This window comes from Lampetra fluviatilis, chromosome 25 (genome assembly GCF_964198595.1).
Source record: "Lampetra fluviatilis chromosome 25, kcLamFluv1.1, whole genome shotgun sequence".
In the NCBI taxonomy this organism is placed as follows: Eukaryota; Metazoa; Chordata; class Hyperoartia; order Petromyzontiformes; family Petromyzontidae; genus Lampetra; species Lampetra fluviatilis.
Window position 1 is genome coordinate 2,226,967 of NC_136299.1, and position 12,219 is coordinate 2,239,185.

A 12,219-nucleotide genomic window follows, 5' to 3' on the forward strand; every position below is an offset into this window, starting at 1 on the left:
ACCGTCAGATAACAGCCTGCTTCATGGGAGCTGTTTCTGAAATCCGTTCAAGTGAGTTTGTCTCTACTTGCACGAGGTCGGTGGTTGTCAGTGTGGTCCCAGGTACCACCAGGTGATGCGGACAATCATGACGATGTTCATACCTTTTGTTTCGGACGTGAATTTATATTTTACTTGTGATATTTAATTTTAAAATGAGGTTAGTTAAACTACCCTGATTAAACTACCTAACCCTGACATCTAAATGATCCCCCTCCCCCCAACCCCGCCTAACAAAACCCTTAAAGCTGTGTAAAAAAATATATTTGTATGGTTAGGTAATATTAATGATTTAGCATGACTGGTACGGAGAGATACGTGAATGCGTTTTGTCACCAGGAGTGGGGGGCTGGGTGGTGGCTTGCGGAAATGTTCGCATCGGCTGAGTAGTCCGTGGGTGAAAAGTAGTTTGAGAAACACCGCTCTCGGACGGATACGTTACCACAGTGCTGCGCTGGCAGGGAAATGTAAAGTCAACCCCAATGCATCTTAGTTTTTGTCCGAACTGAAACGAAAGCCCGAGAAACCAGTTTCATCGCGGGTGGCAGCAACCCAGATTCAAACTGGGGCCCTCAGCGATTCTGGTTCAAGATCCTCGACTCTCTAGCCAGCAGGCGACCTCCTCCCACACGGACGTAACGGGACCGGTCACGAACCGTTGTGTTCGTCGCACTTTGTGCTTTTCTTATATTTTCTGCAAGTGAAGATGGCGTTGGCGTAAATTTAATTTCTGTAATGCGTTTAGTTTTGGCCGGGTGGGCCCTCTGGGTAGTTGCAATAAGCTCACAGTTGAAAGTTTGGGGTTAATTCGGCCTATCATCCTTTTGAAGTCGTTTAAAATTAGTACCACTTTGTGGGAGGTGAAGGATGGTCACCCTGCACCCCCAGATATGTCCCTGCAGTGAAGTTAAAATATCCGGCAGCCGTGGAACCACATCCCAGGACTGTTCTTGAAAGTCTATTTAAAGTCAAATGTTCTCTCATAAAGGTTCAAACTTTTGTGTGGAGCGTCCAGGACACGTGTTGAAGTGTAAACGGTGCCGAAGTTCAACCCCACGCATGTTAAACTTCTTACGTACGGTGCGAAAGAAATCCAACATATATACGTGCGATGTTCAATATTTAGTTTTTTTTCTCATACAGGTACACATTTAGAAGTAAATTTTTGAGTGTTGACTTGCATACAATTTCCAAAAACATTTCAATGCCGTTACTCTTTTTGTTGATGAACATATGGATGTTATCCGCACTTGAGATCTACTTACTCAGCAATCTGGCAAATCCAAAGTCACACAGCTTGACGACGCCGTGTTTAGTGATGAGAATGTTCTCCGGTTTCACGTCTCTGTGGATGCACTGGGGGAACAGGGGACAACATCAACCATCACCGAAAGTCATCACGAAGAATGGAAATAATAAAATAATGAAAATAAAACATAATCAAATAATTCTCACGACGTTTCGGCCACAACGCAAACAGCCGTCCTCAGGTGAAGAACAGGTCTGTCGAGAAGACAGAGTCTGAATGACCTCGACAGACCTGTTCTTCACCTGAGGACGGCTGCTTGCGTTGTGGCCGAAACGTCGTGAGAATTATTGTATAATGTTTTATTTTATTATTTTATTATTTCCATTCTACGTGACTTTTCCGAAAGAACCAAGAATATGAATCCCTGCAATCACGAAAGCTTTAAATCGAAATTTAAAGTCATCACGAAGTTACTGTACGCTGGGTCCAATAATTATTAAAGAGGCTGCGTTCTCTCTCTGTATCGCGGCTCGAGGTGTTTGCGAGGTTTGTGTGCTGAGGTGCAGCGGAGTGCGGCATTTTCTTTGACTGCTTGAGAACTCGAATCCGCTGGAACGTAGGCGACCAATCACGGATCTCCTATGATTCGTGGGGCTATCCGCGATCTTCAAGTTTCATTTATTAGGTGCTAGCTTTACTACCCGGCTTCGCCCGGGACTTGGATTAACCACGCCCGGCCGCCTTTGTCTCCCCAGTGGCGATGTTCACACACCACACCAGTTACTCGTTTCAGGCTGAGTCGACCTAGGGGAGGGCCCAGGAGCGGTTAAAATAATCGTCACCGGTGGTGGCCGTGAGCGGGAATCGAACTCGGGTCGCCGGGTTCGTCGCGCGGCGTAGCGCTAACCACTACACTACAATGCGTTACGCTTCCACGTGCGCGGGTCACGTGACAGATGTGACGTCACAGCTCACTTGCCGTGCAAAATATATCTGCATTATTGAGCTCCCCCCCCCTAAAAAAAAACCCACAAAAGTGTATTTTTATCATTTGTGCATGGTGTACAGTCTGGAAAGTACCCACATGGCAAATTTCCAGTTTGTTGCATGTCGGGAAGTACGCTAAACATTTTGAACAGACACACATAATCACACATTTGCCTTTTATATGTATGGAGATAGCCCTGTGAGACATGCGGCTCTTGAGTCGGGTGCAACCGCAACAAACAACATATGAACATCTTAAAGCGACGACGCGCAACAGAAACATCCTGGATAAACCAGCAAATCTTCCAGAAAAACACCGTATTACAACGCTGCGTGCAATAATCCCAGTGTGATGCAAGTCAAACAATAACAACACATAAGACAATTTAGATTAACCACAAGTTTTCGAAATCACAAAAATAAAGCTATGAAAACAATGTAACAACAGTAATTGTAGGAACTGTGATTCAAATTTAACAATAAACGATATACATAAAATGTACGTATACACGGAGGGGGGGGATAGATGTTGCATTGCAGGGCGAATGTGCAGGGCCACTCCTCTGGATCACCAACACATTCGCGGACAATAAGGAAGACATTCTGCAAAGCAGGATGGGAAAATCCGCAGAAGATTGCGGATTATAATAGGAATAGAGGCGCGTATTATAGTTCCCAGTACAGCTCCTGCGGATAGTAGAAGTCGCAAAATATATGGTTGCAAATCAGAGGAGTTCTGCGTTGGAACACAATGGTACTGCCTGAATGAACTTGGGTTAACATCGCGCACCATAGCCCGCAAGCCCGAACGTGCCAGTGGTGATCACAGCCTCCATGTTGCTTGAGTAAACGCATTTCCCTTTTAAGAGTGCATAACTTTCGTAACACTTGGGCGAAACGCAGCACTGTGCAAATTCGTCGTTAACTTTATTGTAGAATCTCATTCACGACAACAACAACAACAGAAAAGCTTTCCGACTATATTGCTTAAATTAAATAAGTTTGGTCTCACACATAGGGCGGGCTACTAAGAGGCCTACGTGGGGTCAAAAACTTTTTTGTTTTGGTGCTCATAGAAGTGAGGTCATCCAGGCACGGTCAGCTTGAGGTGCAGATGAGAGGCACTCCTCCCATCTGCACCTGAACCTGACCCTCCTCCAGAGGCCCTGCTGCTTCTGAGCGCCGGGACAAAGACGGCGTTTAACCCACGGTGGCCTCTTTTAACCCACTTGCATACATGCATTTACAGTGCATAAGTAGTTTATGCATTGCAAATATATGCTTAGCAATTTATTATTTTAAATGCAGGTAACATCATCTGTCAATAAGACTACTGCCTCTCAGCATGTTCTGCGTAATCCTCTAAAATATTGTGTAATGGCGACAATAATTCCAATTGTTAGGAACACGATTTAAGAACGCAAATATGCGCACTGCTCACAGCCAGCTCATGGTGGAGGTGATTCCTTAATTGCTGTTACTCTGATGGTTCGGAGCAGCCTCCAAATGCGAGCGGATAATTGTTTTATTTCCAAATTTTTAACTGCTTTTTATTTTTACGAAAGAGGACACGTTTCATCGACAGATCGTAACGTATTCCTGAAATTACATTTGCGATCAGTTTAGTTTGTTTTCAATCGTGGGTTGCATCGTTAGCATATCTCGCGTACGCAGTCCCACCAAAGTGTGTGGCGTGTGTGTGTGTGCATCACGTGAACTGTTGGCAAGACCAACGATGTAATAACTCCGTGCCCTAACTTGCATCGGCAGTATTTGCACGGTTTATCGTCTCGCTTTTAACTCACGCCGTGCTCACAGCCAAGTTTACTCCGTCACGGCAGTCATCGGCAAACATCATAACTGGTCAAATGTATTTATAGCTAACCCTTCACGCCTATGCCTGGTCACTACCCGTCTTGTTTACGCCACTCAAACGGTTCACTGCAACACGACACACGGGGAGGGGGGGGGGTCGTATGTTGACGTTGCCATAATGAAATAGAAGAACAACGGGGAGGCACCGAAGGTAAGTTAAATAGCGGCGTAAGAAAGGTTCGGCATAAATCAATTAAAGAATACACTTAACATGATACATTTACTTCCACGGGTTCCAGTATCTTTCCAAATTAAATTTCCTGTGTGAGGAGGGGAGAGGGGGGCAGGTGTTGTAAGGAGGATGGCCCTCGGTTACCGGCAACGAAGCGTAATAAATGAAAATCGTTCACCTAAAATAAAGAAAAGCGATATCCGATGACCAACGCCTCCTGGCACGATTGGCAGCTGTTGGGGGAACGAACGCCCATCCACTCCGCGTACTCTTTATGACATCGCTAAGGTAGCGAGAGTGGAAAGAGGATTACTTTCACGATGGTGGGTGGGGTGGTGGGGGGGCGGCCAGGTGCTCTCGGAATACAGATTACTAATGCATGCGGCAGCGGTGAGAAGCAAGGCGTGGCTGCTCCTGGCTCGAGAACGACGACGATGATGATGATGATTAGCAGCACGAGGAGCAGCAGCAGGAGCAGCAGCACGAGGAGGAGGAGCAGGAAGGACGCCGCACCACACAACGAGGGGGGTGCAATAACTCATTCGCCTGACAGGCCAAGGGAGGCGGGGCTGATGAAAGCTGTCGTCCGTTGTCGAAGGCTGCGAGACGACTCACGATCACGGAGCTCCGCAGTGTAACGCCGTCGCTTGCCACCCTTGGAGTTGGTTTTGGATATTCTTAGGTTTTTTCGGTAAAGTCACGTAGGTAAAAAATTAAAATTAATAAAAGTAAAATAAAATAAAAAATAAAATAAAAATCACTGATTTTTATTTTATTTTTATTTTACTTTCAGATTAATTTTAATTTTTTAGCTACGTGACTTTACCGAAAAAACCTAAGAATATGAATCCTTGCAGTCACGAAAGCGTCAAATCTAGAATTGTTTTTTGGAATTGAAGACTTTTCTCCGAGACATATTTCGTAATTTGTTATTTTTCATCACCGTCGTCGTCGTCGTCAGCATCGCCATTAACAGCCGTTGAGGTTCACGGCTCGAATCGAGAAATAAAAAAGCCGCCGCCGGTTAATAGTGCGCGAGTGTGTCAACCACAAAACATGCACGACGGTGGCTGAGCGAAGAGGAGGTCATTTGTGTGATGGCAAGAAGCACTTTGAGATTTCTCGCGACGCGCGTAAACCTGACGGGACCCTCCTGAGGCCATCGTGTTCACGCGTCAACCTCGTGAACGTCACAGAGAGAGCAAGAGAGAGAGAGGTGTGCGAACGTTGTAATTCGTAATACACTGTTAGGGTCAGATCGCTTCAGTAAAATGTGTGTCGCATAGCCCTCCTCCACCCGCTACGGCCAATTAATCACGTTCGTTCACGTGGCAGCTTTATTAATTGGCCGTGTCGGTTTGGAGGAGGGTAAACGACACACTGCACACGCGATCGGATCCAAACATCCATCGTGGATCATGATTTTGGCCGCGGGAGCACCACTACGCGTGTGCGATGGTACTTACGTTGTGCTTGTGGCAGTAGTTCACAGCCTGCAGAATCTGCCAGGTGTACTTCCTCACGTGTGCGTCAGGGAGCCTGCAGAAAGAGCCACGTCGCAGGTTATTCACGTCGAGGTCTGCTCGCCACGGGGAGGGCTTCGGGAGAAAGTTCGTGGAGTTTCCCCGTTCCTCCTGCTCCGTTGGAGGAGCACGAACCGCAGTGGGCTTACTGCACGGTCCACAGTTTGGGTCGCATGGCCGAATTCGCACTGCTGCTGTGGCTTTTCGCACTCAGTGATTGAAATTCCATCATGCGCAAAAAGAGCTTCGTAGCCCATCGGATTTCTCCAAGATAGACAAACAAAACTAATCCTGATCCCGAACACTGTCTTGCGAAACCAACAGATTTTAGTTTGTTTTTGTTTCTAAACAGGCCGCGTGACGCCGCGTGAGACGGTGCTTGTCACACGGCCCGGTTGGTGCAATCTGACCACGACCCTCTCTCAGAGGGGCTGGGGCTGAGGGGGGGGGGGGGGTCAACAACACGAGTAGCGCGTGCTGTTAGACGACGCTCAGTGACGCACACGCTCGTGGAATATTTCCTCACCGTGACCCACGCGGCATGCAATCAAAACGGCAGCGATAGCCCCAGCAACGTCACACCGCTGATGCACATCGACCGAGTGAATCGTGGCAAGATGACGAGTAGGAAAGCAGGTGCGCTTCGTCATGGAAAAATGACACCTTTCCCCCCCACAAACATTCAACACTTTCAGAGTTGATGCCACAATTTTAATTGCCAAACGAACAAAGGAAAAATTGCCAATTAAAGAAAAATCCTAATAGAGTTTTCATGGGTTAGATCGCGTAAATATAAATGCGTTGTTAAACTCGCCACCACCTGATACAGCCAATTAGTAAGGTTTGTTACGTAAACAACACGTGCCAAGTAGTTGCTAGTTCAGCACATCCGTGTGTTGGAGAGTAAACCCACAACATTCATAATTCGAGTACGACGTTTTGCTGGTAATTGCAACCAGCTTCAATGTTGGCTGTCGCCTGATGAAGCTGGTTGTACTTAACAACGGAACGATAACACTGGTCGCGAAAGCCATCGTGTCAAACTTTCTAATAACGCTCGTTTTCCCGGAATGATCAAACGATGTAACAGAGTCGGACTTATTCCACAGGCCGGTTTGTCCAGAACTGGAGGGCATATTGAGGCTCACAGAGACCCGCACCGACGCAAACCAACGACCGACGATGCATTGCCCCGCATACACGGCAAACGTGCTCCGGCACGCACGTCTTCCGACAGAACGCTTGTAAAACAAACAACTTTGAGTTCAGCGATGACGACACCGCCGTGTCAGAGAGTTCACACGTGCCTGGTGGGCGGGCGCGTGGCCCTGCGTTGCCCGGAGTCTTCGTCGCGTCGTCCGGAAAATACCAACGCGCGGCAGAGCGACACTAGGCATCGACATTGCCCCCCGTGATGTGGAAATGAGTCAGCGCGCGTCCGCGGGGCACGGTTCGGCCTCACACTGAATGAGACGTGACCTCGGGTGCATTGACTCTTTTTGGCCGCGACTCCACCACGGGGCCCGGCTCCCAGCCCTCACGGTGGTGGCTGGTGTCCTGCCCAGACCACGCGCAACTCGGCGGTCGATCGCGTGACGTCTCGAACTTGCATCCGCTCCGTGAGCCGTGTGCTCTCGGTGTGATTCCTGGCGCTGCGTGCATTTGTCCGTGCTTCTTTGAGCAATTTACAGCCGTCCTTTGGCAGTGTCCGTGTTTCTGATATGTGTCGTGGCCAGGTCTTACGCATTGATCAACAAACGTTACTCCTTGGGGCAAATTGGTTTGCTGCTGTAATGCGTGGGAGAGAATATCAACCACCTGAGATTGTACTTGACGCTCGTACGTCATTCTATAACTCCCGGCCAACAGAAAAGAATTACAGTATCCCACGGGATTTGACCGAAGAAGTGAAATATAAGACTGCAACATTTCAGAGCTCAAAGATAATTTATGAGGCAACTAAAAGTGCTGTGTCTCTCTTTGTCTCGATGTGTCCCATGTCCTTTCTCAACGATGACAGTAAGCATGGCCTTCCTTCCACTTCGCTCTGTCGATGATATTACTCAAGAACGTGTTAGTCTGTGTGCAGTGTTAGTCTATGGGCAATGTTAGTCTATAGGCAGTGTTAGTCTATAGGCAGTGTTAGTCTATGGGCAATGTTAGTCTATGGGTAATGTAAGTCTATGGGCAATGTTAGTCTATGGGTAGTGTTAGTCTATGGGCAGTGTTAGTCTATGGGCAGTGTTAGTCTATGGGCAATGTTAGTCTATGGGCAATGTAAGTCTATGGGCAATGTTAGTCTATGGGCAATGTTAGTCTATGGGCAGTGTTAGTCTATGGGCAATGTTAGTCTATGGGTAATGTAAGTCTATGGGCAATGTTAGACTATGGGCAATGTTAGTTTATGGGCAACGTTGGTCTATGGGCAATGTTAGTCTATGGGCAATGTTAGTCTATGGGCAGTGTGAGTCTATGGGCAATGTAAGTCTATGGGCAACGTTGGTCTATGGGTAATGTTAGTCTATGGGCAGTGTTAGTCTATGGGCAATGTTAGTCTATGGGTAATGTAAGTCTATGGGTAATGTTAGTCTATGGGCAATGTTAGTCTATGGATAATGTTAGTCTATGGTTAATGTTAGTCTATGGGCAATGTTAGTCTATGGGCAGTGTTAGTCTATGGGCAATGTTAGTCTATGGGTACTGTAAGTCTATGGGCAATGTTAGTCTATGGGTAGTGTTAGTCTATGGGCAGTGTTAGTCTATGGGCAGTGTTAGTCTATGGGCAATGTTAGTCTATGGGCAATGTAAGTCTATGGGCAATGTTAGTCTATGGGCAATGTTAGTCTATGGGCAGTGTTAGTCTATGGGCAATGTTAGTCTATGGGTAATGTAAGTCTATGGGCAATGTTAGTCTATGGGCAATGTTAGTTTATGGGCAACGTTGGTCTATGGGCAATGTTAGTCTATGGGCAATGTTAGTCTATGGGCAGTGTGAGTCTATGGGCAATGTAAGTCTATGGGCAACGTTGGTCTATGGGTAATGTTAGTCTATGGGCAGTGTTAGTCTATGGGCAATGTTAGTCTATGGGCAATGTTAGTCTATGGGCAGTGTGAGTCTATGGGCAATGTAAGTCTATGGGCAACGTTGGTCTATGGGTAATGTTAGTCTATGGGCAGTGTTAATCTATGGGCAATGTTAGTCTATGGGTAATGTAAGTCTATGGGTAATGTTAGTCTATGGGTAATGTAAGTCTATGGGTAATGTAAGTCTATGGGTAATGTTAGTCTATGGGTAATGTTAGTCTATGGGCAATGTTAGTCTATGGGCAATGTTAGTCTATGGGTAATGTTAGTCTATGGGCAATGCTAGTCTATGGGCAATGTTAGTCTATGGGCAATGTTAGTCTATGGGCAATGTTAGTTTATGGGCAGTATTAGTCTATGGGCAATGTTAGTCTATGGGTAATGTAAGTTTATGGGCAATGCTAGTCTATGGGCAACGTTAGTCTATGGGCAATGTTAGTCTATGGGCAGTGTTAGTCTATGGACAGTGTTAGTCTATGGGCAGTGTTAATCTATGGATAATGTTAGTCTATGGGTAATGTAAGTCTATGGGCAATGTTAGTCTATGGGCAATGTTAGTTTATGGGCAACGTTGGTCTATGGGCAATGTTAGTCTATGTGCAATGTTAGTCTATGGGCAGTGTAAGTCTATGGGCAATGTAAGTCTATGGGCAACGTTGGTCTATGGGTAATGTTAGTCTATGGGCAGTGTTAGTCTATGGGCAATGTTAGTCTATGGGCAATGTTAGTCTATGGGCAGTGTGAGTCTATGGGCAATGTAAGTCTATGGGCAACGTTGGTCTATGGGTAATGTTAGTCTATGGGCAGTGTTAGTCTATGGGCAATGTTAGTCTATGGGTAATGTAAGTCTATGGGTAATGTTAGTCTATGGGTAATGTAAGTCTATGGGTAATGTAAGTCTATGGGCAATGTTCGTCTATGGATAATGTTAGTCTATGGTTAATGTTTGTCTATGGGCAATGTTAGTCTATGGGCAATGTTAGTCTATGGGTAATGTTAGTCTATGGGTAATGTTAGTCTATGGGCAATGTTAGTCTATGGGCAATGTTAGTCTATGGGTAATGTAAGTCTATGGGCAATGTTAGTCTATGGATAATGTTAGTCTATGGTTAATGTTAGTGTATGGGCAATGTTAGTCTATGGGCAATGTTAGTCTATGGGTAATGTTAGTCTATGGGTAATGTTAGTCTATGGGCAATGTTAGTCTATGGGCAATGTTAGTCTATGGGCAATGTTAGTCTATGGGCAGTATTAGTCTATGGGCAATGTTAGTCTATGGGTAATGTAAGTCTATGGGCAATGTTAGTCTATGGGCAATGTTAGTCTATGGGCAATGTTAGTCTATGGGCAGTGTTAGTCTATGGGCAATGTTAGTCTATGGGTACTGTAAGTCTATGGGCAATGTTAGTCTATGGGTAGTGTTAGTCTATGGGCAGTGTTAGTCTATGGGCAGTGTTAGTCTATGGGCAATGTTAGTCTATGGGCAATGTAAGTCTATGGGCAATGTTAGTCTATGGGCAATGTTAGTCTATGGGCAGTGTTAGTCTATGGGCAATGTTAGTCTATGGGTAATGTAAGTCTATGGGCAATGTTAGTCTATGGGCAATGTTAGTTTATGGGCAACGTTGGTCTATGGGCAATGTTAGTCTATGGGCAATGTTAGTCTATGGGCAGTGTGAGTCTATGGGCAATGTAAGTCTATGGGCAACGTTGGTCTATGGGTAATGTTAGTCTATGGGCAGTGTTAGTCTATGGGCAATGTTAGTCTATGGGCAATGTTAGTCTATGGGCAGTGTGAGTCTATGGGCAATGTAAGTCTATGGGCAACGTTGGTCTATGGGTAATGTTAGTCTATGGGCAGTGTTAATCTATGGGCAATGTTAGTCTATGGGTAATGTAAGTCTATGGGTAATGTTAGTCTATGGGTAATGTAAGTCTATGGGTAATGTAAGTCTATGGGTAATGTTAGTCTATGGGTAATGTTAGTCTATGGGCAATGTTAGTCTATGGGCAATGTTAGTCTATGGGTAATGTTAGTCTATGGGCAATGCTAGTCTATGGGCAATGTTAGTCTATGGGCAATGTTAGTCTATGGGCAATGTTAGTTTATGGGCAGTATTAGTCTATGGGCAATGTTAGTCTATGGGTAATGTAAGTTTATGGGCAATGCTAGTCTATGGGCAACGTTAGTCTATGGGCAATGTTAGTCTATGGGCAGTGTTAGTCTATGGGCAGTGTTAGTCTATGGGCAGTGTTAATCTATGGATAATGTTAGTCTATGGGTAATGTAAGTCTATGGGCAATGTTAGTCTATGGGCAATGTTAGTTTATGGGCAACGTTGGTCTATGGGCAATGTTAGTCTATGTGCAATGTTAGTCTATGGGCAGTGTAAGTCTATGGGCAATGTAAGTCTATGGGCAACGTTGGTCTATGGGTAATGTTAGTCTATGGGCAGTGTTAGTCTATGGGCAATGTTAGTCTATGGGCAATGTTAGTCTATGGGCAGTGTGAGTCTATGGGCAATGTAAGTCTATGGGCAACGTTGGTCTATGGGTAATGTTAGTCTATGGGCAGTGTTAGTCTATGGGCAATGTTAGTCTATGGGTAATGTAAGTCTATGGGTAATGTTAGTCTATGGGTAATGTAAGTCTATGGGTAATGTAAGTCTATGGGCAATGTTAGTCTATGGATAATGTTAGTCTATGGTTAATGTTAGTCTATGGGCAATGTTAGTCTATGGGCAATGTTAGTCTATGGGTAATGTTAGTCTATGGGTAATGTTAGTCTATGGGCAATGTTAGTCTATGGGCAATGTTAGTCTATGGGTAATGTAAGTCTATGGGCAATGTTAGTCTATGGATAATGTTAGTCTATGGTTAATGTTAGTCTATGGGCAATGTTAGTCTATGGGCAATGTTAGTCTATGGGTAATGTTAGTCTATGGGTAATGTTAGTCTATGGGCAATGTTAGTCTATGGGCAATGTTAGTCTATGGGCAATGTTAGTCTATGGGCAGTATTAGTCTATGGGCAATGTTAGTATATGGGTAATGTAAGTCTATGGGCAATGTTAGTCTATGGGCAACGTTAGTCTTTTTGTATCATTTCTCAAATAAATTGGCTATCATGGCCTTCCTTACATTGAGCTCTGGCCTTGATTGCACCCACGACCTCTACGCTAAATACTCCTCCCAGTTGCATCCAAGTCATGTTGCTTATCATGTAACTCATGTTGCTGTCTTCCGTGGCTTCTTCTTGCGGTACCTAGAATTTTCCCATTCAAAACGCAT

The 12,219-nt window shown here is 45.3% G+C and overlaps 1 protein-coding gene across 1 annotated transcript in view; it reads right to left on the bottom strand.

The window, feature by feature from the left end:
- LOC144941657 (cyclin-dependent kinase-like 1) overlaps positions 1 to 12,219 on the bottom strand; it is a 55,341-nt gene that overhangs the window by 19,215 nt on the left and 23,907 nt on the right. The window contains exons 4-5 of the mRNA XM_078868015.1: positions 5,789 to 5,861; positions 1,305 to 1,395 (exon numbers count right to left, since the gene is read on the bottom strand). Coding sequence (XP_078724141.1) covers positions 1,305 to 1,395; positions 5,789 to 5,861 — 164 coding nt within the window. The remainder of the gene's footprint in view (positions 1 to 1,304; positions 1,396 to 5,788; positions 5,862 to 12,219) is intronic.